Below are 25174 nucleotides of genomic sequence, written 5' to 3'. Positions count from 1 at the left end.
TTACTTTCTTATTTTTAATAAAAAGATCAGCAATATTATCCAAGAAAACAACTATAGGTCTCTCCATGCTCAGCCAAATGTCAATGTGGCATTTTGGACTTATTTATTGAAAGGGTTATTCGCAGCAATGGTCCCTCAATTATACCCGTAGTCATATTTAGGTTACTGAACTCAATTATTAGTTGCAGACGTCACTCAATTAGGTGTTGTGTTGCACCATTAGTCTTTCCGTCAAATTCTGTTAAATTTGCTGTCAAAAGTGAGGATAAATTAGGAAATTCATCCACAATCCTCCTCTTCCTCCACAACCCTCCATTGCCGCAACCCAATGCTTGTCGACACCAAAAAATTCAATTAAAAATTCAATAATAAATACCTTTAGACTAGCATTGGAGGGAGAATAACTAGTTTACTAATCCATTCAGGTATGGGAAGTAAAAAATTCCATAAGCAATCCCAATTACCACTTCATTGGATGTGATCAAAACAAGATGGCAAGTACAAGGATCAACCTTGAGCTTGAGGTATCAGTTCTTTTTGTGATCCTTGAGCTTGAGGTATCAGTTCTTTTTGTGGCTTGTAATTCAATTTTATTATTATTTTCATGTAACTTTAGTTGTTAGTGTAGGAAGAAAATTTGTTGCAAGCATCACATGCTAATGTTACGTGAACAAGACACTGATCACATTGGTCCAGAGACACAAGTACCATTTATATTTTGTGATTATAGAGGAGATTTTACAATTCTTCAAAATCAACTCTCTGATTAATCTTGGTATATATTTTATATAGGCCTTCATATTAACTCATTGATTGAAATTTGGGGTTTTCAGTTAAAAGGTCCTTAAATTTTGACCTGATTCGCATTTTAGTCCCTCAATTTCCAAAATCGTTCATGTAGTCCTTCAACTTTAGTTTTGTTAGGACAAATGATCATGCCGTCACTTTTGTTAACTTTTTATGTTAAATTTGAGCATGTGCATGACACATGATGTATTGTTGAGGGTCAAAATCGAAAATTGCTTCACTTATGGGAGAAAGTTTTTCCTTTCACAGGGATTCCACAATCAGCATCCAACTTAGTATCCCATCCAATAAAATATTGACAGCTGGAAACCAATTTAAGTTTCAAATTAAAATTTTACATATGTTTTTTGCACCTATTTTATCATCTCTCTTCGACACCCTTTCTCTCCTCCATTCCCTTTCTCTCTTCAATCATTCCTCCTCCATCATCACCCACACACCCTAGATTCCTCTTTTCCTCTTCAATCGCTCATCCTTCATCACTGAGACACTATCTCTATGCATTTTTTTCATTTTTATTTCATTAATTAATTTATTTGCAAATTATGGAAATGGTGGAGTTTGAGAAAGATTTGGGTTGGCTTGGATTTTATGAAGGAACAATGTACAGTTTGGGGGAGAAAAACTTTATATGGCATCACTCTACCTCCTCCAAATACGAGGAATATGTTTTGTTTTGTTTCTTTCAAATTTTATTATGTATTGGGGAATTTTGAAAAATTTATAAATAATGTGGCTGAGAGACTGTGTTGGGTTCGAGTTCTGTTGAAGAGTACGGTTTGGGGGAGAAATCAATAGGTGTTGAAGGAGTGACTAAAGAGAGAGAGTAACATAGTTGCACAATTTTTACGAACTGAGAAACATAAATGTAGGAGAGGATGAATGCTGGAGAGCGAATAGGAAGAAAATGGGTGCATAAATTTAAAATAATATGAAAATATTATTTTGCCCCTATATTTAACTAGGGATGGGCACTCAAACAGGCGAACCGGAAATCCGAGCCGAACCGCACCGAACCAAACCGGAAAAAAACCGAGTTGACCAAAAAGTCAAAAACTGAACTGGACCGGTTTGGACCGGTTCCGGATCCGATTCCATGTCTTCAAAAACTGAACCGGGCCGAACCGAACTGGTGAAACTAAAAAAATATATAATTTCAATATATATTTATATTTAATGTTATATTTTTAATTTTACTAAAAAAAACATAATATTTATCCAAGTTCAATGTCAAAATATCTCTCTTTTCTCACTTTAATATTTATTTTTTATATGAAATTGAATAATTTGTTAATTTTCAAGTAAAAAATTAATATTTCAGTTGAGAATTGTATTAAAAAATAATTTTAAAAAATAATTTTTATAATCCGGTTCAAAACCGAACCGGAACCGGAACCGATTCAAACCAAATCGGACATTTTTTGAAATTTTTTTATTAAAATCGAACCGAACCAAACCGGATGAATAATATCGAATCGGTTCTAATTTGAGGCAAAAACCGGTCCAAACCGAACCATGTCCACCCCTATATTTAACAACAAAGATAACAAACTTGACGACACTATTATTTGTCCTACTAAAAGTGAAGTTAAAAGACCATGAAAATAATTTTAAAAATAAAAAAATTAAAATACAAATCTTGTCTAAATTTAAGGACCATTAAACCTAAAAACCCCTAATGAAATGTACGAAAATTTAATTTGAAACTGACATAGCACATCCAACTCATCAGCCACATAATAATAGTAGCAGCCTTATTGATTTGGAAATTACATCGTCCATATGTTATAATTTGGGCCAGCTATTGGATACATCGACATGCCAATGCCACATGAATGTCAAGTAAGGTAACTTATTAAATATGCAATCCTACAGCATATACGAACAATGTGCTCACCAGTTACCAGCAACAGAAAAATTGAGCTTCAGCACCCAATCCTAAATTCCCTCTCTTCTCAAACCCTAACCCTAATCTCCAGCATCTCGCCCCGAAGAGATGACCTAGAATCAACTCCATTTCCGGCGAGTTCAGCTCAGACCGTGCCCCAATCAACGAGTAGCGAAGATAATTCACGACGATGCCACCGCACGCCGATCTGGACCGTCAGATTGAGCACTTGATGCAGTGCAAGCCTCTGCCGGAGCCAGAGGTGAAGACGCTGTGCGAGCAAGCGAGGGCGATTTTGGTCGAGGAATGGAATGTGCAACCGGTGAAGTGCCCCGTCACGGTTTGCGGAGACATCCATGGCCAGTTCCACGACCTCGTCGAGCTCTTTCGGATCGGCGGCAGCGCCCCCGATACCAATTACCTCTTCATGGGCGACTATGTAGGTCAGTTAGGGCATTATCGCTTGGCCTGGTTGTTGTTTAATTTAGTTAATTTGTTTTAGAGAAATTAGCAGTAGATTGATTTTTGGAAAATGTGACATCTTTAGGAGCATGGACATGTCTTTTCGGTGAAAGTTTTCATTATTGGGTTGAAATGGATAGGAAGTTTTATTTTGGTCGAAGAAATGGGTAGGAAGTTAGTTAAAATGTAAATGTAACAAGGGGAAGGCCGGTGCCTTTTTGTTCTTTACATAGAGGAGATTTTAGCTGGTTATTTATGGAATTCAAGGACTTGGGCAGGTTCTGAGCTGTTGCAGTAGAACATGAGGTATTTACATTATTATGATAGTTGGTTATGAGCTAGAAATGAACATTAAGTTTTTCTCTGGGAACACCTACTTAGGGATGAATTTTATGTGTGCTCGTGTTGTTAGATTTGACTTGTGTTCGGTCTAAGGGATGGAGCGAAGTAGTCACATGTAATTTTCAACCACACTAGGCTTAATAAGGTCTCTTTAAGTTCCCATGTCTAACCCAGCCATGACTTACTTACATTTTTCCAACGCAAGCCTAAAAGTTAGTTTAGATGATTTGACCAAGCATGCCATCTTATCCATTGTATTCACAATTTTTAGTTAATATCTCATTTCTTTGTATCTTTATAGTTCGGATTTATTAAGTAGTGTCTTATCTGAGCATTGAGCACACTATCAATCTTTGAAAGTTGATGAACAAGATTATTAGACATCTTCATCTGTAAACCCGAAATTGAAAGCTATTTGGTTCTCTGACTATGTAGTGGCAAGTAGGACACTACCTTCCATTTAATGACAAAGATGATTTAATTCCACACAATTTTAGACTGTTCAATCATTTTGTTTGACCGGAAAATGCTTATACAACTTTTGTCGGTAATTCTCTTTTGTTCTTTCTTCTTATCAAGATCGAGGATACTACTCAGTGGAGACTGTCACACTTCTAGTGGCCCTGAAAGTACGTTACAGAGATAGAATTACAATTCTTAGAGGAAATCATGAGAGTCGGCAAATAACTCAAGTGTAAGGCATTATTCTTTTAAAGTGTTTCCATCCCAAAAGTGAAACCTTACAAGTACTGATAGTGAAGACCAAGTCGTGGAACTCGCCATTGATCCGAAAGACTCCCCAATTAGTCGTGTAAAAGAAGCCATTTATATGTTGTAGACAGTTTTACCTTTATCTTTTTCATTATGTTGACAAATACTCCAAGGAAGTTGCTAAATTTCGTAGGAGTGATGACACACTAGGGTTCAAGTGTTTTAATTAGTCATTCTGAAATATCAAATCCTGATTTATGTCAGTAAACTGTTGCCTTCTCAGGTATGGTTTCTATGATGAGTGTTTGAGGAAATATGGAAATGCTAATGTCTGGAAGCATTTCACTGACCTTTTTGATTATCTTCCGCTCACAGCCTTGATCGAGAGTCAGGTTTGAATTTTTTAGATATTATCTTACCCTATTATCCCCATTATTCTCATTTAACAAGCATTTTTTCCCTTCTTTTAGATCTTTTGCTTGCATGGCGGACTCTCCCCCTCTTTAGATACTTTAGACAACATTCGTGCTCTGGACCGGATACAAGAGGTACACTAAAGTTTTCGTCCTCTAACAATATATTTTTCTTCAGCAAGTCTGTTTTATGTGTGTTACACAAACTGAAAGAAATATATAAGTGAAATGCATGCTCACATTGTTGTCATAATTTATTTTGCACATAGATGGTCAAAATTGTCTCATTCTCGTTTTTGATCTGCATGGACGGCTCATTTTGGTTGTTGGGTTTGCTTGCCTGTTAACTCTTTATGAAATAGAAACTGAGCGGTCCTGATGTTCCAATATTTAACTCGCTTTATCTGTAAATTATGCAATATTAGTGCCTCGAGTATATTAATGTAGGGAGAAGTCACTGACAAAGCTGCACTTGAAGAGATTGAAGTAGCACATCACTTACTCTGGGGTTGTTTTGAAGTCTTCCGTATTAGACAATTTTTTCAAGATATATTGGCATAAGCATCCCTTGAATACTGGTGTGGCATTGTCATTTCATGGTGTATGTATAGACGATTTTAGTAATTCTAGTCTTCCCCTCGTTTGAATGGGAGCAGGTTCCTCATGAAGGTCCGATGTGTGATCTCTTGTGGTCTGATCCGGATGACCGATGTGGATGGGGAATATCTCCTCGGGGCGCAGGGTATACATTTGGACAAGATATAGCAGCCCAATTTAATCATACTAATGGGCTGAGTCTTATTTCTAGAGCTCACCAGCTTGTGATGGAAGGCTACAATTGGTGCCAGGTTAGCGCATAAGAAGCATAAATACTGTTTCACATTGATGCTTTCAGAGTTCTGTTTCTAATTTTGCTTAATTATTTTAGGAAAAGAATGTTGTCACGGTGTTTAGTGCTCCAAATTACTGCTATCGGTGTGGAAATATGGCTGCAATTCTTGAGATTGGAGAGAATATGGAGCAGAATTTCCTTCAGTTTGACCCAGCACCTCGGCAGGTTGAGCCTGATGCAACACGCAGAACTCCAGACTATTTTTTGTAATCCACATAACTTACCACCCATTAGCAATTCTTCTCCTTTCGTATTTCTTTTTGTAGATTTGTCTTACAAAGAAGATGAGTTTTGATGTTTAGTTGAGAAAGAGACAGAAAGAAAACATATTCATTCTTTTGGTTAAAGTTGTTCTGTTGCTTAATTCATGTGATTTATAGGATTTTCTCAGTAAGACTTGTGTCTTGTATTAAAAGAGTTGAAAGGAATGACTGGAAACAGCAATAACTAGTTATGTGCTTTATGAGCTGCATTCAGTTTCAGGTGAACAAAAAAGAATTATTTCCAGATTCCAATTATGTGTTTCTTTCGTTTTTGTTTTTTCCTTTCTCAAAAGGCTGGCTCTTGTTTTTGTTTCTTCCTTCCTCATATTTGCAAAAAGTTGGCTGGCTCTTGTTAATCTACTCATTACAGACTAGTTGTCTTGGTCATCAATGGCAATTTCCGGCTTCTCTCTCTCTTTCCGCTTTCTCTCTCTCTCTCTCTCTCTCTCTCTCTCTCTCTCTCTCTCTCTCTCTCTCTCTCTTGATGTAATTTGCGAACAAAAATTCTATTTAAAAAGACAATATAAGTACAGAAAAAGCATATGCCTTTTGGTTTTGGATCCATGCATGAAGCAACAACTCTAGTGAAAAGAGAAACTCTAGTGGACAAGAAACATGTATACTTGAAGCAATTCATCTGTGGAGGTTCGCAAGGCCATTCTGGTACTCCGAGGCGGGGTTTGCTCGTCAGCTATGAAGATTTTTGCCTCACCTTTCCTACCTTCTCTGGCATTGCCAACAATATCCTAGCATCCTTGTAAAGTAAATGTTCATAAAATTACAAATTAATTGAAGCTTCAACTTCAAGCTATCTAGCTAATCAAAGTGAAGATATAATGTAAAATTGGGGAGAGGATTATAAGCAATTACCATGAGAACTATCAGGATAATTTTTTTTTTTTTTAAGGTAATCCGCTGTTTTTCTCCGGGGGCATCATGACAAGGTGCCGAAGCTTCTGCAAGTTTTGAGTTATCTCTGTCAAAAGTTGTGTTCCTTCGCTATGTTTCTCAAGTGTCTTAGCAGCATATTCTAAGAATCCAGTGTCTGATTCAAGGGCCTTCACCCTTTCACTAAGATGAGACAATAATGACAATTGCCTTGTTAGAGCAGCTTTGTTTCCATTTCCTGCCATATTGGAAACAGAAATTGGTCTTTTGTTAGAAATGCAGTAGAACATGCTCAAATTCTACTTCAGTGCGTGTGCGTGTGTGCGTGTGTATAAATGTATGTGCTTGTATGTATGTGTGTGTGTCTGCCTATGTTTACCTATCTCATCATCAGGATGATTCAGACCATCAGAGCCCTGCAAGGAATGGAACCCGTTAGCTGATAAGTTACTTCTCTTATCGAGTTTCTTCATCCGACCCAGGAGGTAGGTTTTCTCCTCTTTCAAAGGTTTCAAAGATTCAGCAAGCGCTCCCTCTACGTTCTCGTCCTTTGATGACATGACTTGATCATTGGGTGTGGTCTCCCCATTATGCTCACCATTGTTCAAGCCTTTGACCTCTTCACCAGCCTCATAGCCAAATTCCTTGAGCAATCCATATTTTTCTCTATAAGCCTCTACTTCAGCTTCTATAATCCTGAGCTCTTCCTCTCTCTTTGCAAGCAGATCATATGTTGCTTCCAGGGCTTCCTGATCATACTCTGCCTGTTCCTCCATCATTCTCTGATATTGTAAGGCCTCCATCTGAACAGCAGCCTTCTCTGCTTGTAGCCGGGTGATCATGGCCATTGCATTGTTTGCTGCAACAGCTGAAGCACTTCTTTCTTCATCCAGCTCCATGTACAAAGCCATCAGCGACTTCCTATCCAACCGGACCTGTCTCTTCAACCGGTGCAAAATGGAATCACAATCGGCATCATTTGGAGTGCTCCCGTCGGCAGATTCTAACACAAAGTCGCTACCTTTTTCCAGTGGTGATTTCCTTGAAATCCTCATAGCCACCCTGGGACTATTTGTAGCTGAATCTGTAAGTGGGATCCCAAAAAACCTGTTTCCTTTGCCAAAAACAGGTGTTCTGTTTGCATCATCAGTTAAGTCATCACCTTCTGTCAATGATGGCACTGCAGAAGCTTTGGGATCTTCCTTGACTGCTACACAAATTCCATCCTCCAAATCAGTTAATGGTTTCCAAAAAAGAAAAAATCATATCGGATTTGGACAGATAAAGCATAAAGCTGCCAGCTTAAAGATACATGTAAAGAACTTAACCAAAAGGAAGCTAGAACAAGGTTTTGCGCTCAACTCACATTGAGAGTCACGATTTGGTGGGTGTGATCCATACTCGTCCTCTGGAAGCTCGGACTCGTGATCAGACATAAGTTTGAGTTCTGTGTAACGAATGTGGGGCAACTCCAAACCACGATTCTCATCGTTTCTCAACGGTGCTCGTGGAGAAGGAGCCGGAGCATGTGCTAATGCGCTGCCATTTTTGCCCTTAGGATAGGCCGAGGAAGTAGAGCTCATCTTCAATGGCACGCCACAACACGAACATGAAACCTGAACAATGCTGCCACTATTCTCAACCTGCCCTGCTGCCTCCTCCCATGTCCTTGCTGCAGGCACACTCAGCTGAATTTGGTGGTAATCATCCTCAACAAAGCACTCAAGATCCTTGTGCAAAATACCAACCAAGGACTTGTATGTATCGCAATCAGATTCTTTCTCAGTGGCAAATGAAAGCAGGCATGCCTCACACATCTTTCTTATATCAGACAGCTTCTTGTGGTTGTGGCAATAAGCAAGATATGAAACATCTTTCCTGTGAGCTTCACAAATGGAATCATTGTAATAAAAATCTTGGTCCCTATGAACGAGGATGTGATCGATTCTGGTGCAGAGCCAACATGGGATTCTCAGCTCGAAGAACTTGGCAAATTCATTGGCAGCAAAGGCAAGGAACCCATCAATGAAAAGCAGAATGATTAACGTCCATTCGAGCAAAGCATAGATCACGAAATGCGGCAACTTTCCCAGCTCTTGTTCGACATAACGAGTAAAGGATCGCTTGGCCATTTTAGTTGTGTTGATTGAACACAGAAACAACCATAAAACCAAGAAATATTTGGCCTTTATTTATCCTTATCTGGGTTGCTGCAGCTTTGTTAGGTCTAGATTGTGGAAATGAGAGATGCTATGAAATGGAGTCAAAGTGCTCAAAGGCTGATGAGATGGAAGATCATGACCTTGGTGGAGCAGACCGTTCCTAGATCATGACCTTTCTCTCCGTGTCTGTGTGTGTCTGTGTAAATGCCTAAACAAGGAGAGGGGCAAACTTTTCCAAATCAAGATTTTAAATTTTGGGTGGTGGAATTTGATTGCCTATACATAGAAAAAGGGCTTTGGACAAAAATGGCGGTTCTGAGGCTGAGCCTGTACCTGAAATAACGGTCTATCATGCACTTTCCAACCAACTGGATTCGTATAAACGCCAGCATTTTCATAACAATAGAGTTAAGCCACTGATTTTTCCGGCTTAGCCTTTGTGTTCCAGAAGAATTTTTGTCTATCCCAAGCCTTGGGCCATATTTCGAATTTCAAAATGTTCAGGGTCTTAACTATGCTTAAGAAAATTGGTATGACAATAAATAAAACAAAATTTTAATGAAGATTATGAAGGGTTATATTTGGTGCTCTAAAGCACTGCTCCTTTTACCATACGTAGCTCCAAGACATTGGAAATACAAAACATTCTGCAGGTCGTTTGTTTGTAAGTGTCATCTTGGAAACTTAAAGCTTCTGGAAAACTCAACCATCCCAATGAGTTATTTGATCTCTGCCGGGAAAGCTTGAACATGTAAAGAGTTAGATGATGACACTTTAACTGACCCACTCGGCATTTACACCGCCAATTTCAGAGTAAGTGCATGATTCAACAATGCAATGCAAACCATTCCATGAACCATAAAAACTGAAAATGCAGTTCTGCGACTCAAAGCAACAAAAATTGCTTCACCACAAAAACGAGAAAGAGTTTCACCAAGTTATTGACTAAGGCAGGTCAAGTAATATGCGTTCTTTTAGATATGTGTAAGAGCTTCAACAAAAACGTAATTTGTTACAACAATTGGCTTAATTGTGCAATCACCACTGCCCAATAGTATAAACATAAACCCTTGATATTTTCTTTACGATCAAATCCAAGTGTAATAAAGATATAATCTATTGGAACTACATAAAACAGGGAGCTGCCATATTGCTTGCCCATCTCTTGAACAGCAGGAAACTACTTAGCTTAATGACTGCAAACGAGGTCATTTGAAACCCAAGCAACTGTGGATGAGCTTAGCTTGCAGACAAAACATTCGCAGACATATAAGGTGATATGCACCCCTGGACCTGAAAATTCGGTCCATTCAATAAGAACAACAGATCAATATTAATGAATCTTGCTTTACAGAGATTTATTTAACAGAAAGAACACTCAATAGTATTGGATGAGATAGAAATATATATGTTAGGTGAGCAACATGCCAGTTATTCTGTTTCATTTACTCTAGCTTATATGCATCCCATATAACAGTGATAAACAGATTGATTGACTATCCATGAAACAAGAACATTTCATCACCAACTGTTGTTCCTATAAGATCAGATTGTATTGGGAAAAAGGGCAAGAAATCCAAAATTGTCTTCCACACAAATGCATGTGAGAGACTATGAAAAGGCAGAGAATTGTTCCGAAACATCTATTACATAGGAGGGGTTCAGTTACCTGCAACAAACCAGTAGGAATTTGGATAAAACCTTGCAGAAGAAGATTGACCTTTTCCAGAGTGCCTCTTGGAACAGGTGTTATCACATATACCAAGCCTTTGAATGTGTCAATGCCTCTCACAATTCCTAGATAAAAAAGGTATCAACCAAAATGCATAAGAACCTTAGTTCAAACTGATTGGTTCTACCTATCTATATGTTTCCACATTGCACCAACAATAAAAATCTGGATTTCTCTGATAACATAAACACAAAAAACTAAAGAATGTACTTTACTGCCACCACTAAACCAAATTCTAGAAAAAAAAATCTTCTTAATTTTCCTGAAAAATCACAATTAAAACCCCAGTTCCCCCACATATTGGAGTCAGAAAATATAAAATTATGAGCAGAGCTATACAGAGAAGATGAAATATAACAAAAAAAGTGTGGCAAAGCAGAGTAACCTACCAAGACCAACACACCAAGGTAAATCTTCCGTTCTTTCAGAGCTAACTGCCAAGCCAACAATGGTTGCGTTCAAACTATAGAAGATCTCAGAACCTGGGACCTAACATAAAAGAACTAAACTATTACAAACCTTAATTGAAAAGATAATGACAATTAACAACAAATCAAAAGCAGTGAGGTAGAAAAGTAATCACCACTAAGCACTCCCTCAAAATGTTCTAAAGAACCATACAGAAAACATAAATAGAATTTAAAATTCAATCACAAATGTAAGACACCAAGATTTTAAAATTTCCAGAACCTGCAGGGAACTGACCTGGCAATGCAGATGTCTAATCTTAATGCTAGATATTGGAACTTCATAAGGAGGGTGAGAGGCCAAAGCATGAGCCAGTTCTTTAATAGTAGTAATGTTCAGGTTACTTGAAAAGCACTGTCTGAAATAAGCCATTATTCGTACATCACGCAACAGGCGCGCATCCTTTTGTACTAGAACCCTGCAACACAATGGAGATTATATGTTACAGAGAAAGCCAGTACATCCATACAATTCCATCTCTTCTAGCAAGCATATGCTACTTACTGAAGGAAAAAAAATTATGCAAATGACCGACACTGGATAACTTGATTCAATCAATGATTTTGTTCGAAAGAAGAACTTTCCCAAGTTTAACTAAAAGCAATCGCCTCCTACAAATTCTTTATGAAATATAGAAAAGAAATTTAGCATTTGGTCTAAAACTAATATGAATATTGCAGTATATGATCAAGCAAGAAAAGAATGCAACAATGCACCGATGATTCTCAACAGGGGGAAATCAATTATAAAAAATGTACAGATAAGCTGCACCAAATTAAAGTTTCCAGGTAATGCTGAGGACATCAAGAACTTACGATCTATTGAAAGAGTCCTGACGAGCTGAATTGATCTCTATTAGATTTAGCATCCCATCATGATCCTCATCTAACCAGAATGCCCCACATGGTAGATTCTTACTCTCAGCAGATATGTTTATTTTAACAACATGGGTAGGGGCCATATACTTCAACATATCCACCAATATATCATAACCAACACCTAGCACACAAGAGCAATGAGGAAATCATATATTATTCATAACCAGACAACAATACTCATTAAAAGAAGATTCATAAGATAGCCCCTAGGGCCTTGACTCAAACAGTACATCGCTAGGGTGGAACTTGGGTAAGTCTAGTTCGTATCTACAGGAGAAGGCCAAATAGGAAAGAAATAAAGTAACAAAAAACAAAATATATGATTGGAGAAATTGTTTGATTGCAATTAAAAGAGAGAAGCAGTTGACCAAGTAAAAGAGCATACCTTTCACCCAGCCAGGAGTATTCACAACAAGAGGCAATCCAACTTTAGCAGGGCTAGCACTCTTGTCAAACAAGCAGTATTCCTTCTGATAGTAATCATATAAAGCAAATATATAATTCAAGTATGTTGTAGGATTCCTCTTCGAAGAAACATCACCGAAGAAAAGACATCTGTGAAAAAGAGACAAATTATAAATTTACACTATTCCTCAATTATTCTCAAGCTTCTACACTACTATTCTGAGTCCTATAAGGCCTGAACCATCAACTACACCATTCATGAGCTAAATTGAAATCTTTATGGGACACCCTTATTTTTCATTGTTTATTAGTCTAAGCCTTGCTCCTAAAGACAGTCATATTTAGTCCATTAGTATTCGTATCCATGCAGTCTCAAATAACAAGTATTCTGCAATACATAACACTTCCTCTAACAAGTTAAAAACCTAAACTAGGCAGATAAAAGTTCATACCTCTCCGGTGTCTTCAGATGTGGGATTGTCAAATCTATTTTTAACCAAAAAAGGAAAAAGAAAAACTCAATTAGCAACAGAAGCAAAAAAGAACACCTCCTCTAACATGTTTAACAGTTTACAGTGTGAAACAAATTATTCACAAGAAGTGCAAAAAATAAACAATTGCCTGGAGTCACTTCATCTACCACAGTGAGAGATAGAAAACCAGGTGGACTAAACTCAGGTTGACCAACATCTGTATCCAAGTAACCAACTTTTTTATACCTGAAAATAGAAATAGAACCACAAAAAATTAATAGAACATCACTGTAAAAATAACAAAACAATTATAGAACTCACACAGCCAAAACGTAACAAAACTTCAAATTCAAAACAAACCCATCAAAAAAATGAAAACTTTTTCCAAATTCCACTTCCAAAGTAGAGAGAATTCATAAAATAAGGTGACCCAGTTCAGCTAACATAAAAATAAACACAAAGAAATCAACGGTTACTTCAAAAACTAATCAGATACGTGAACTTAATAAACGGTTGCAAAGTGGGAAAGGGAACTGAGCAGCTGACCTCTGGAGCAGAATGTTCAGGAGGTAGCGGGAAAAGGTGGATTTTCCGCAGTTTTTGGCGCCACATACTATGGCAATGGGAGGCGGCGAAGTGACTGAGTCGTATGCTATACAGTCTGCGGCCTCGGACCACTCTGGCGGTATGTAAATGTTCGGCGACGGGTTTTCGGGTTCTGAACGTGAAGCCATGCCTCTCTCTCCCTCTCTTCTAGCTTCTTTCTCTCTCTACTGTGTTTTGCTCTGTAGCAGAGGAAGAGCGGCTTGTCGACTGAAACTTTATATACGCTTGGAGGCATAATTGCAATGGCACATGTTGATTTCATGAATTTGCCAACAAAAAAAGCATTGCTTGGTTTGACTGTTTGACCCACCGGGAAAGGAAACGGTTCGGGTTAATTTTCGGATTCGGGTTGGTTGACTGGGCGGGACGAAGCCCAAACAGAAACGGAAAAATTACAGCAAAACAACCCAGGCCTGAGCCACACCTTGGGCCTCCTAAGCCAACACCTTACAATTTCTGCTTAAAATAATCAATATATAATTTCTTTTTCTTTTTTGCCCAAATTACATTTTTGGTTCTTTTTGACTTATTTACCACTCTGATTCCAGTCATTTTATTTTGAAAATTTTAGGGGTGAGGATGAGATTGAGAGAGAGGATTAGAAGAAATGATGGAAGAGATGAGTAACAAAAGTGAAAACAATTTTAAATAGATTTCAGTTTTTAGTTTTTGTTTAAACTTTTGTACTCCTCTCTCCCATCCTCTCACCTCTCATCTTCCCTCTCATTCTCACTTTCATTCTCCCTCTTTTTTCTCTGTACTCTAACACACAAAAATAAAAAATAAAAAATAAAAACTAAATTTGAAATAGTTATCAAACGGGCCCTTAATTTTATAGATTTGTTTAATTAGCAATCATGTGCTACTTTGTTAAGAAATATGGACAAAAATCTTACCATTCTAGTTGATTACAAAATGTTTAGGAGAGACAAATGTGTATGCACATGTAGTGGTTGCATATTATCACGTCGAATTTTATTTATTAATTTGACGAAATTTATGATATGGAATACACCTTGGGTATTCTAGTTTTGCTTATCACCTAATATTTCTTAATTAATTCAAAAGGTGAATATTACACTCTTTTTTTTTTTTAATCATGTGAGAGATTAATGGTAGTTATTATCATAATAGGGAAGTAAATTTGTATGCCAGATTAGTGAATTGATCCACAACCATTTTTATTACAATTATATGGGATGCACTGCTTGATTTTCTTTTTTAACTAAATAAATATTAATATTTCCCTATCAAAATTAGAAAGGAAAAAAAAGTAATATTTTATATATATATATATAATATTAATATTTTCGCTTTGAGGCTCCCACAAAATTACTTTACTGGTGCGGTTAAAGTGTTTCAATCCATGAGGGGAATTTTCACATGGACAATCTGTCCAGTGGGCCCCAATCCGATCGCCCAGCCACATCTAAATCACGCGCCACGTGTCCCATCGACCAGACATCTCTTTCAATTTAAACAGCCTCTTTCACTCCACAGCGAAACCCTCCCCCGATTACTCGGATTGACCAAGAGTCAACCATACGCCCAGATCGGACGGCCAGCGAAATCCTCATCGCTGATCAAATTCAACCCCAACCCTTATTTCTCACTGGGGCGCCAAAAGCCCCGTTTTATCAACCAAAAAAAAAAAATCACTTGAGACCAAAAAAAAAAAAACAGATAAAGAAAGAAACAAATCGAACAAGTGCGAGAGAGCTTCGAGCTACTGCAAAACCATGGAGCTCCAGAACACAGTGAAGGAAGCCCTCAACGCACTCTACCATCACCCCGACGACGGCGTTCGTTTGCAGGCCGATCGCTGGCTTCAAGACTTCCAGCGGACGCTCGACGCCTGGCAGGTACTGTGCGCTTCACTCTGTTTTGGTAGATTTGAATGTGCTTTTCTCTTTTCCTGAGTTTTTGATCGATTGCTGAAGCTTTGGAGAGTTTGGTTCTCGATTTGGGTTTGGGTTTTTGTTTAGTTTACGTTGTGATTTCAGTGATTACTTTGGTATGTTTGCCCATCGTGATGCAATTGGATTTGTGAGTAGTTTGGAATCCCTAGTTCATTTCATTTGAATGAGATGAATTCAATTTTAGGGTTTATTTTCAATAATCTGATTTGAGCGGTATGCTAAGGTCAGGATAGTATTACTTAATTTCTTATGTATTTCATTTCTAATGTGCGAAAGGGGAGCCATTTGTTGCTTTGATACATTTCTCAGAAAATTTTGAAAATTAGAAGTTTTACCTTGAGGAATTGATAGATTTCTGGTTGTCATATGTCTTCTTTATCTAGAGTAGGATAGGCTATATTTGTACTGTGCATGCATATACTTATGCCATTATGTTATACTTGAACTAATTTGCCATGCAACTCCTAATATGTTCAATAAAACAGAGGTATAAAGTCAAGGTTGATCGGTTCTCCATTATTGTCTCCCATCTCTCTATCTCTTTCTATACATCTAAACTACAGATTAAATCTAAACTTTTTTTGTAAAAATCTATAAAAGATCATGATTTTAAGATAAAATTAATTACAACAAGATTTATCCATCTCCAGAATGTGTTGAAAAGTGTCCCAAGACATGTAAAACAGTTAATTAAGACATCCCACTCATAAACTATGCCTGTGCTTAGTAGTCACATAAATAAAACATACAGACACATGCATACAAGGTGGTGCAGCGAGTGTAAAATCTATCAATTCATGTGGCTATATATGAATGATTCGATTGTATGCATGTGTCTGTATGTGCCTGTGATTAACTTTCAAGTTTTTCGTTTTTATGGGTGTTCTGAGTTTTTCCCTATTGAGTAAAATCTGTTGTTATACCTTTGTGGGTTTTCGGAACATTAATGTGCTTATTTTCTATTAGGTCGCTGATAACTTGCTTCATGATGCAACTAGCAATCTAGAAACTTTAATCTTTTGTTCTCAGACCCTTAGAAGCAAGGTAAGTCTCTTCTCCTTATTGTTAGTTAGCAATGTTCATGCACTTACTTTATTGTGTTATATTCCCATAGTTGCTTAAGATCTAATGTCCAAACTATGTAAGCCTTGGTTAGGTTGTGGTGGTTTCTTGTGTTAGATTCTTAGTTCATTTTGCATCTCATCTAGGTACAACGAGATTTTGAAGAACTACCTTCTGAAGCTTTTCGTCCATTACGTGATTCTTTAAATGTGAGTGAGTATCCACTATCCATTGTCAATTTGAGTGAGAATTGAGTATCCATCCTCAGTTTTCACCTTAGTGTCTTCTTAGAGTGTAATGGACCTTTTTCTTTATATGAAGAATGGTTGGTTGTTTTGTTACAAATATTGAAAGTTTTTTGTTCATGCGTATTTTGGGTGCAGAACTTGTTGAGAAAATTCCACAAAGGCCCCCCAAAAGTCAGAACTCAGGTATTATCTAGAAGTTTCTTTGACACTCTTTCATCACATTTTATGATCCCAAGAGGATATATGCTCAAGTATCTGGCTTTGTAGATTAGCATTGCTGTAGCTGCTTTGGCTGTACATGTTCCTGCTGAAGATTGGGGGGGTGGTGGTATTGTGAAGTGGCTTCAGGATGAGATGAATTTGCATCCGGAATACATACCAGGGTTTTTGGAGTTACTAACAGTTTTGCCCGAGGTATATAAATGATGCTTGTTAAATTTATATTTGCACACTGCAGTTGGCATCTGTATTTGACAAGGATGATTTAAATCTTGTCCATGTGAAATGATGAAAGTGCTTTGTAAAAAGTTAAGTCATTCTTCCTAGTGCTACTTGGTTAGATTGCAGACTCAAAAGGTTTTCATAGTGATTTTGACTCTTTTTTTTCATTGTTTCTGGATTCCTTACACCCACCCACCCACACACACACACAAAGGAAGCATGAGGTGAAGTTAACAAATCTGACATATAAATAATGCATGGCCTTTCCAAAGCATACTGTTTCTTTCCTAATGCTTTCAAAGTTATTCAGTATCATGCTCTTTGGTCTTTTCTTACTTTTAACTGAGGGTTATTCATGTAGTGAAGCACTGGAGTTATTTTATTAGCGGTCTTATATATGGCCCGAATAATGTATTTTTCTTTCAACTTTAGTTGCATCATTGTTGACGCATGCCTAATTTTTCACCGTGTTCGTAAGTTTTTCACTTCTTGGATTTAAAATCAGGAAGTATTCAACTACAAAATAGCAGCTCGCCCGGAAAGACGTCGCCAATTTGATAAAGAGCTTACTTCACAAATGGAGGTTGCTCTTAACATCTTGACAGCCTGTTTGAGTATTAACGAGCTTAAGGAGCAGGTGATTATTCTGATAACTGTATAGATTACTTTATGCTGATGAGATTTACCAAGTTTTGCTCTTGGATGTTATAGTGCTATTTTTTTAATCATTTTTAGCTGGTTGGTTTTTCAGGTTCTTGAGGCGTTTGCTTCTTGGCTTCGACTGAAGCATGGGTATGAACTTTTGTTGGTTTGATGATCCCTGGTTCTGTGCTTGCAATTAATTGGTGTTTTGTGCAAACTTAATTAGGGCTTTTTGAGAGGAAACTAAGATTCGTGGTACTTAATTGAACTTATGTGGGTTTCAGGATCCCTGGTTCTGTGCTTGCATCCCACCCATTGGTGCTCACAGCCCTTTCAAGCTTGAATTCTGAGCTACTTTCAGAGGCATCGGTAAATGGTAAAAACAAATTGGATAAGCTGATGTTCCTCAGGGAACTGTGTTGTAAATTACATGCATTTACTTCATCAACTTCTGTGTTGCCTTTGGGCTGATTTTCTTTTTTTTCCCCCCTTTCGTTTTCCTTTGTATTGCAGTTATATCTGAATTGATACACTACACTGCCGCTGGAAGCTCTGGCGGCGTCACTGTGCAGATGCCCTTAATTCAAGTGCTTGTCCCTAAAGTAATGAATCTTAAGGCGCAACTTAGAGATTCGTCAAAGGTATTGCGTGTTTAGAGTTGTACAAGTTTCCTTTTTTCCTTCCGGGGGTTGGCGTGCATAATTGCCTAGTTGATAAGTAATATTTGATTGTTTACGTTATCTCTTGTTTAAGTGGTGGTTTGGTCCATTTTGCATATCTATTGGGGATATTTTGCAAGTTTGGACCTGGTCATATATGTGGGTTCCTTGATCATGTTGGTGATTGTCTAGTTGTGGATTTTCTTTCACAACGTCCTCATATGAAGTCTATAGGCAATGCAAAATTTTCAATTGATTTTGTTAATGCCAAGGGCATTAGGTTTTTCTAATCTGGCATCCAATTATATCTTTTTTTAAAGGAGCCATAATTATCATGAGCTCATTCATATTTCTTAGGATGGACAACAACATTTTTAATCCAGGCACTAAAACTTTTTTTTCATGCCGGATCTGGGTTGACATGTGTTGTAGATTATAAGGGTTATTTTCCTGAGCTACTTTAAACATTAGTCACTTGTATTTTCAAGAATTTATTTATTCAATGATGTGGGAGGACCATATCACATAGGACACCCTTTTTGTGTATCATAGTAGAGATGGAAGGTGAGCTTTTCATAGAGTTTTTTCAACAACAAAAAAATCATCAATTGCCAAGCACACTACAAATTTCGGTTAAAAAGTGATTTTTACCTCCAAGAAAAGCAAACAAACAACCAATATGTTTTCTTATTTTCAGGATGAGGAAGATGTGAAGGCCATTGCACGCTTATTTTCTGACATGGGTGATTCATACGTTGAACTTATAGCAACTGGTATAAGCATTCAACAGCTACAATATTTTGAACTTATCTCTTGAACTGTTTCTGATCTATTTGTTTTTGGTTGGTATTCAGGTTCAGATGAATCAATGTTGATTGTACAGGCATTATTGGAAGTTGCTTCACACCCAGAGTACTATATCGCCTCCATGACATTCAATTTTTGGCACAGTCTTCAGGTGAACTTAACCAAAAGGTAAGTCATTCTAGAACTACAGACTACTTGATCGTGTGTAAACAAATATTGACTATAGTAACTCTACTCTTCCAGGGATTTGCATATTTCGTTTGTTAATGAATCTTCCATTGAAGCTGAGAGAAATAGAAGGCTACAAGTTTTTCGTCCAGCTTATGAGTCACTTGTTTCCCTAGTAAGTGTTTTTGCTTATGTTGTATTCTGAATGTAATATACCACGACTTGTTACCATTATTGTTCTCATGATAATTAATGAAGTGATTTTACCAAACCAATAGTTTAGCTTGTTTACCTGGTGATGTAAAGAGAACCACATATGTTTTCCTTTTTGTTGCTGTTTGTATCAATCTTCTATTTAGTGGTTTTCCCAAGAAATGATTCTTTCATACATGGATCTACCATGATACCTTTTGTCACATAAATTAAATGGCTATGAAAAGATTTGAGAACTAATTTCCTCATTTATCATAAAAACTAGATTTGTTTATGGGAAAATGGTTAATTGTCCTACAACTGAACTTCAACTTAATGGAAGAAGCAATGAAATACCACATTACATTCCATTTGGACATTCTTCTATTACACTAAACTTTCAAAGACTGAAATTTTGACAGGTTAGCTTTCGAATTCAATATCCTCAAGATTATCAAGACCTTTCATACGAGGACCTTAAGGAATTCAAGCAGACTAGATATGGTAATTCTTAGTTGTTTTGTTTGGTGTATGTCGTTATTGTCTTATAGTTTCCTCAGAAATTGTGCAAGTTTCTAAACTTGCACTTGGAAATTAATTTGCATCTCATCAGTTCAGTTTGGATCCATGTGCGAATTTCTTGTACCCTAAAGATATGTTCGTATTAGACCTTTTCCAAACCACTGGTGTTGGAGGTCACAGTGCCATTAGAAAGTTAGTTGCTTTTTTGTTTTCGTTGAAAGTTAGTTGCTTTTTTGTTTTTGTTCTAACTTTGTTATGTGAAGGTCAGTGTATTTGCCTCTTCTTTATAGTCTTTTTTATGAGACCTGGAATGTAGCATGGCTTCATTTCTAACTGAATCTGTTTTGTTTCCAGCTGTTGCCGATGTCTTAATTGACGCAGCATCAGTTTTAGGGGGCGATGCAACCCTGAGAATTCTTTACATGAAGCTTGATGAGGTGTGTATTGATTTTTCTGACTATAACCCCAATTCGATGAAATTTTGGTCAGACACTCTGAAAATTGAAGCATATGATGAAATTTTGACTATATATATATTGTGAAGTTCATTAAATATTCTTTTGATATCTTTAATAAATATATGGGTCCGTCGAGATCTTATTAACCTGTAAAGAATTGATGTTTGGGGAAAAATTAAAATATTCAAGGATTGTTTATTCTTCTCTTTGAAGGAGTGATCCTGCTTTAGCAGTTTCAAAGAAGATATATTACGTGATTTTGAGGATGGTTCTTCTATAATACTTTCCAGTTTTTGTTATGTAAGATTCCTTTTGTCATCTTTCTACTACAGTTTGAACATGATATTTTCATATTATTAAGGCTGCAGCTTGCTGTCAAAATGAAAAAAGTGAATGGCGCCCAGCCGAAGCTGCTTTATTCGGCATCCGAGCTATATCAAGTTATGTTTCAGCAGTTGAAGCTGAAGTAATGCCCAAGGTATGATGTTGTCCAAAAAATTTCTACATCAATTTGAATTTTACTATTGCCCTTTATAGTAGTTGAGAATGAAGTAATTCACAAGGTATGATCTCTAATACTCACTCTTTTTTGGGTTTTTTATTATTATTATTATTATTATTATTTTATTTATATTTTTTTTTATGTGAACAGGTTATGGATAGGCTTCTAAAACTACCTCAACATCCTCAACTACTTCAGACAGGTAATGTATTTTTAATAGTTATAGTTCATCTGTCATGGATGGTTCAGTTATGACCCTCTCCCCCTGTGTTGTAAGAGGGCAGCATCAAATAGAAGTTATACTTTTTCTATATTATTCCACCACTCTTATGTCTAATATACTAATGCATGTCACCTGCATATGGAGAGTGTTCAGTGTGCTTGACAATTGGAGCTTATTCAAAATGGCTTGATGCTGCACCTGGCGGACCGTCCATACTGCCTTCTGTTCTAGATATCCTCATGAGTGGCATGGGTGTTTCAGAAGACTCTGCAGCAGCTGCAGCTGTAGCATTTAGGCAGATTTGTGACGGTACAAAATCTCATTAGTTTAAGAAGAAAAAATTCATGGTAGTTTGTCTTTCTAACCTGGTCGGCCTCGGTTAATAAGCTCTGTGAATGCCTCATATTTGAATGCAGATTGCCGGTTAAAGCTCTGTGGATGTTTGGATGGACTCTTCCATATATACCATAGGGCAGTGAATGGTGAAGGTAGTTTTAAGGTCTCTGCTGAGGACTCATTGCATCTAGTTGAAGCCTTAAGGTGAACTATCTTCTGCATGTTCTGACGTTGTGTGATCAATTTAGTTTTGCACCATGCTGTTGATGATCTGAACATCTACTGAACTCTCTTCTGCAGCAAGGTCATTACTGAACTTCCACCTGACCATGCTAAAAGGGCTTTGGAGGCCTTGTGCTTGCCCGTCGTTACTCCTTTACAGGTGTGTTTCATTTCCAGAAGAAAGTGCACATATAAATTCTTCTATGGGTGATAATACTGAATTAATGCTGTCAACAACCAGGAAGTTGTCAGCCAAGGCCCAGACACGTTAAATAGCAAGCCTGCTCGTGATTTAACAGTTCACATTGATCGATTTGGGTATATCTTTAGGTATGATCAACATCTTGTTGTTATGCCCCTTATTTCTTTTTATTTTGTTCGGATGTGCTAACATGCTAGTAAATATCAATTCCAGATACGTAAATCATGCAGAAGCTGTGGCAGATGCAATCCAAAGACTTTGGCCAATATTTAAAGCCATATTTGATCTGTAAGTGTTCCTACATTACTTGCTGAACATATTGCAGTGTAACAAATTTCCATACTCATATATCTTAATCTCCTTTCCTTATTCTAATCCATTTTTTGAATGTTTCTGGTGAAGTCGTGCTTGGGACGTGCGGACAATGGAGTCTCTGTGCCGAGCATGCAAATATGCTGTGAGTTCACTGATCCCCCTTCTAAAATGTTAAATCTGAATTTGTTAAAGCTACTATAGAGGTTTTTTGCTAAATTTATACATTGAATCCAGTGTGTTTAGTTATGTGATTCAACTGTGATACCTGTCTTTTTTCCCGCAGCATCTTGTTTGGTCTTCAAAATTTTTCCCATTGCCTTATATGATAAGAGGAAGAATTTGTATTAATAGTGTTCTGTTTTCCTGTCATTGGTGGTTCGGTGTGAGCCATATGAATGTTTTGCCCTGGCAATGCTGTTTTATTCAAAACTTTCTGATCTTATCATTGCCCGTCTGGAAATGATGAAGTTAAAAGAATCTGTCACTGGGTGGTAATGAGGACTTTCATTTTCCTTAGGTGAGGACTTCTGGAAGGTGCATGGGATTTACAATTGGAGCTATGCTAGAAGAGATTCAAGGTTTATATCAACAGCATCACCAACCATGCTTCCTCTATCTCTCTAGTGAAGTTATAAAAGTAAGCTATCCTGGAAGGAAAAAAATTCAATGTTCTTTTAGTTATTTTTTGTTTTATTGTTTGCTATAAACTTAAATTGGTGCATTTGTTGCTTCTTATGCTGCAGATATTTGGTTCTGATCCATCTTGTGCAAATTATTTGAAAAGTCTGATTGAAGCACTCTTTATGCACACAACACATCTTCTCACGAGCATTCAGGTAAGGTTTCATTTAGCTGTAATTGAAATTTGTTTCAAATGTTACTGTTTTTGTAGTTAACTTATCAATTATTTCAGGAATTTACTGCCAGACCTGATATAGCAGATGATTGTTTTTTGTTGGCATCAAGATGCATTCGGTATTGTCCTCAGTTGTTTATTCCATCTGCGGTATTTCCATCATTAGTGGATTGCTCAATGATTGGAATTACAGTGCAGCACAGGTATTGTAACTCTCTCTCTCTCTGGGGTCAAAGGTCGAATGTTTTATTATCTTTGGCTGTAACAGAATGTCAGTGATAGATGATAGCCTCATTTACATGATAGCATGGCCTCTTATTTCAAAACATTCCATGCTTTCCAGTTAACATCTAAAGGTTACCTAGCAAATAAAGAAGAACGGATTCATTTACATAACATTGAATGAATATAAGTTTGGAAATTCAAAGAGTTTTCCAAAATTTGTGAGAGATGTTTTACAAGTGGGTCCATAATTTTACAGAAATGTCAACCCTGCATGGACACAGAAAAAGATGCATGTATCAAATCAACTGGGGTTTTATATATGGTGCTATTGTGTCTTTAAAATCATAGGCGCTTCTTTCTGTGTTTGATGTCAAATATCTTGGTTGAGGCCTTTTATGAGCAATGGCTATTTAACTTTGTATTTCTCTTCTTTGCAGAGAGGCATCAAATTCAATATTGACCTTCTTATCTGATATCTTTGATCTTGCAAACTCTACTGAGGTAGAACAATACTTACCCATCAGGAATGCTGTAATTATTCCTCGAGGACCCAGCATTACAAGAATTTTGATTGCTTCATTAACAGGAGCACTTCCAAGCTCTCGACTAGAATTGGTATAATTTTACTTGTATTCTCAACCTGCACACTAACACTCTCACTGTTAACCTAATGAGCGATGATGGTATGTGTCTGGAATTTCACTGAGCTCCCATTGCGCAGGTACGCTACACACTACTTTCACTATGTCGAGCTTATGGGCCACCGTCAGTGGAGTGGGCCAAGGAGAGTGTTTCATTAATTCCTTTGACAGCTGTGACAGAGTTTGAGCGCTCAAGATTCTTAAAAGCATTGTCAGATGCTGCGTCCGGGGTTAATGTTAATGCCGTCTCTGCTCTAGTTGAGGAGTTATCAGAAGTTTGCCGGCGTAACCGAACAGTTATGGAGATTGTTCAAGGATCTTTGAGGCCACTTGAGTTGAACATAGCACCTGTATCATAAAGGATGAGAGATGAATCTGTCATAGAGTGGCCATTTTGCTTAGGGGGCCTCGCCTCGCCTGTCGGTAAAATGAGTTGTTTACGCGTGTAATTTATCTCATATTTTTTGTCAGTATTTGACTTTGATTCTCCAATTTTTAAGGAGATTCAATGCCCTTCTTCTCCACATGGGTGGGAGAGGATATCCCAGAGATGTCGTTTTCTGTATTTGAGTGGTTTCCTTGGCATTGTCATTTTTTGGGGGTAGGATGACATGGTATAGAGTTGTAGATTAATGAAGGGAAAGAAAAGTTGTAGGCATTATTATTATTCTTTAGTCGTAGTTTTCCAAATTCATCCTTTCATGTTGTCGGATATATTGGACTGGAAGCTGTGGGTAGTGGTGGGCATAGTGGCTGCTGTACAAACTATATTGAATTGAAAGCTTTCTTAATTTGATTCATGTATTGTGATCCAGACAGATGCATTGTTCAAGTCACACATCATTTGTCAATTGGTTTGCGATTCTGAGAAAAGATGAAGAAGGTTTAAGCACATGATTATATATTTTGGATCTGATAAGCAGCCGTGGCCTACCCAGGACCCTTGTCAGCGGTGGCATGAGGTGTTGTAAAGGATTTAAGCTCTCACACACACACCACAACACAAATGCTATTCCCTTTCTCCTTTTTTTTCCAAGAAGAAGAATGCAAAGCCCACGCATGCTGCAACTCATGATCAAAGTTCAAAGCTTTAACTACAACCTAATTCTGTGACGACTATCATACGAGAGGCACCGCTTTCATA

General features: G+C 37.3%; 4 protein-coding genes across 5 annotated transcripts; 2 read left to right on the top strand and 2 right to left on the bottom strand.

The window, feature by feature from the left end:
* On the top strand, window positions 2598–6016 carry LOC18777686 (serine/threonine-protein phosphatase PP2A catalytic subunit). Its single transcript, XM_007209324.2, has 6 exons — window positions 2598–3138; window positions 4079–4193; window positions 4494–4602; window positions 4681–4758; window positions 5280–5471; window positions 5552–6016. Exons 1-6 carry the CDS (start codon window positions 2886–2888, stop codon window positions 5723–5725), a joined length of 921 nt encoding a protein of 306 aa, XP_007209386.1. The 5' UTR covers window positions 2598–2885; the 3' UTR covers window positions 5726–6016.
* Window positions 5773–8798, bottom strand: LOC18778126 (probable myosin-binding protein 5). Of its 2 annotated transcripts, XM_020564235.1 has the most exons (4): window positions 8033–8798; window positions 7046–7876; window positions 6649–6904; window positions 5773–6532 (listed from the first exon to the last, which is right to left on the bottom strand). In XM_020564235.1, exons 1-3 carry the CDS (start codon window positions 8796–8798, stop codon window positions 6681–6683), a joined length of 1821 nt encoding a protein of 606 aa, XP_020419824.1. In that variant the 3' UTR covers window positions 5773–6532; window positions 6649–6680. The 2 variants fall into 2 exon arrangements, with proteins under 2 accessions (XP_020419824.1, XP_007210877.1); XM_007210815.2 differs by having other exon boundaries at window positions 5773–6904.
* On the bottom strand, window positions 9753–13731 carry LOC18777311 (polynucleotide 5'-hydroxyl-kinase NOL9). Its single transcript, XM_007211260.2, has 9 exons — window positions 13331–13731; window positions 12933–13030; window positions 12764–12797; window positions 12292–12461; window positions 11844–12027; window positions 11266–11446; window positions 10950–11049; window positions 10498–10625; window positions 9753–10121 (listed from the first exon to the last, which is right to left on the bottom strand). The coding sequence occupies exons 1-9, from the start codon at window positions 13516–13518 to the stop codon at window positions 10068–10070; spliced, it is 1137 nt and encodes a 378-aa protein (XP_007211322.1). The 5' UTR covers window positions 13519–13731; the 3' UTR covers window positions 9753–10067.
* LOC18775977 (transportin MOS14) lies at window positions 14775–24848 on the top strand. Its single transcript, XM_007210431.2, has 27 exons — window positions 14775–15252; window positions 16276–16353; window positions 16518–16580; window positions 16755–16802; window positions 16887–17033; window positions 17566–17697; window positions 17812–17852; window positions 17987–18078; window positions 18216–18343; window positions 19059–19134; window positions 19216–19336; window positions 19412–19511; window positions 19951–20032; window positions 20405–20487; window positions 20870–20986; window positions 21161–21212; window positions 21387–21542; window positions 21650–21773; window positions 21870–21951; window positions 22033–22121; window positions 22207–22281; window positions 22396–22450; window positions 22826–22945; window positions 23052–23144; window positions 23222–23367; window positions 23827–24004; window positions 24111–24848. Exons 1-27 carry the CDS (start codon window positions 15130–15132, stop codon window positions 24387–24389), a joined length of 2880 nt encoding a protein of 959 aa, XP_007210493.1. The 5' UTR covers window positions 14775–15129; the 3' UTR covers window positions 24390–24848.

This window comes from Prunus persica, chromosome G5 (assembly GCF_000346465.2).
Source record: "Prunus persica cultivar Lovell chromosome G5, Prunus_persica_NCBIv2, whole genome shotgun sequence".
Lineage (NCBI taxonomy): Eukaryota > Viridiplantae > Streptophyta > Magnoliopsida > Rosales > Rosaceae > Prunus > Prunus persica.
The sequence above is the reverse complement of the archived record's forward strand: the minus strand, read 5'-3'. Positions and strand labels throughout refer to the sequence as shown.

Excerpts from the sequence above, each read along its gene's own strand:
- LOC18777686 (XM_007209324.2), top strand. The coding sequence starts at position 2,886 with ATGCCACCGCACGCCGATCTGGACCGTCAGATTGAGCACTTGATGCAG. Across the intron at positions 3,139-4,078 it reads CTTCATGGGCGACTATGTAG|ATCGAGGATACTACTCAGTG; the intron begins GTCAGTTAGGGC and ends CTTCTTATCAAG. Across the intron at positions 5,472-5,551 it reads AAGGCTACAATTGGTGCCAG|GAAAAGAATGTTGTCACGGT; the intron begins GTTAGCGCATAA and ends TAATTATTTTAG.
- LOC18778126 (XM_007210815.2), bottom strand. The coding sequence starts at position 8,798 with ATGGCCAAGCGATCCTTTACTCGTTATGTCGAACAAGAGCTGGGAAAG. Across the intron at positions 7,877-8,032 it reads ACCAAATCGTGACTCTCAAT|CAGTCAAGGAAGATCCCAAA; the intron begins GTGAGTTGAGCG and ends GAATTTGTGTAG. Across the intron at positions 6,905-7,045 it reads TCATCCTGATGATGAGATAG|GAAATGGAAACAAAGCTGCT; the intron begins GTAAACATAGGC and ends CCAATATGGCAG.
- LOC18777311 (XM_007211260.2), bottom strand. The coding sequence starts at position 13,518 with ATGGCTTCACGTTCAGAACCCGAAAACCCGTCGCCGAACATTTACATA. Across the intron at positions 10,626-10,949 it reads ACCTTGGTGTGTTGGTCTTG|GAATTGTGAGAGGCATTGAC; the intron begins GTAGGTTACTCT and ends TTTTTTATCTAG. Across the intron at positions 10,122-10,497 it reads TTCCTACTGGTTTGTTGCAG|GTCCAGGGGTGCATATCACC; the intron begins GTAACTGAACCC and ends CCGAATTTTCAG.
- LOC18775977 (XM_007210431.2), top strand. The coding sequence starts at position 15,130 with ATGGAGCTCCAGAACACAGTGAAGGAAGCCCTCAACGCACTCTACCAT. Across the intron at positions 19,337-19,411 it reads CAGGTGAACTTAACCAAAAG|GGATTTGCATATTTCGTTTG; the intron begins GTAAGTCATTCT and ends CTACTCTTCCAG. Across the intron at positions 21,213-21,386 it reads TCCTCAACTACTTCAGACAG|TGTGCTTGACAATTGGAGCT; the intron begins GTAATGTATTTT and ends GAGAGTGTTCAG.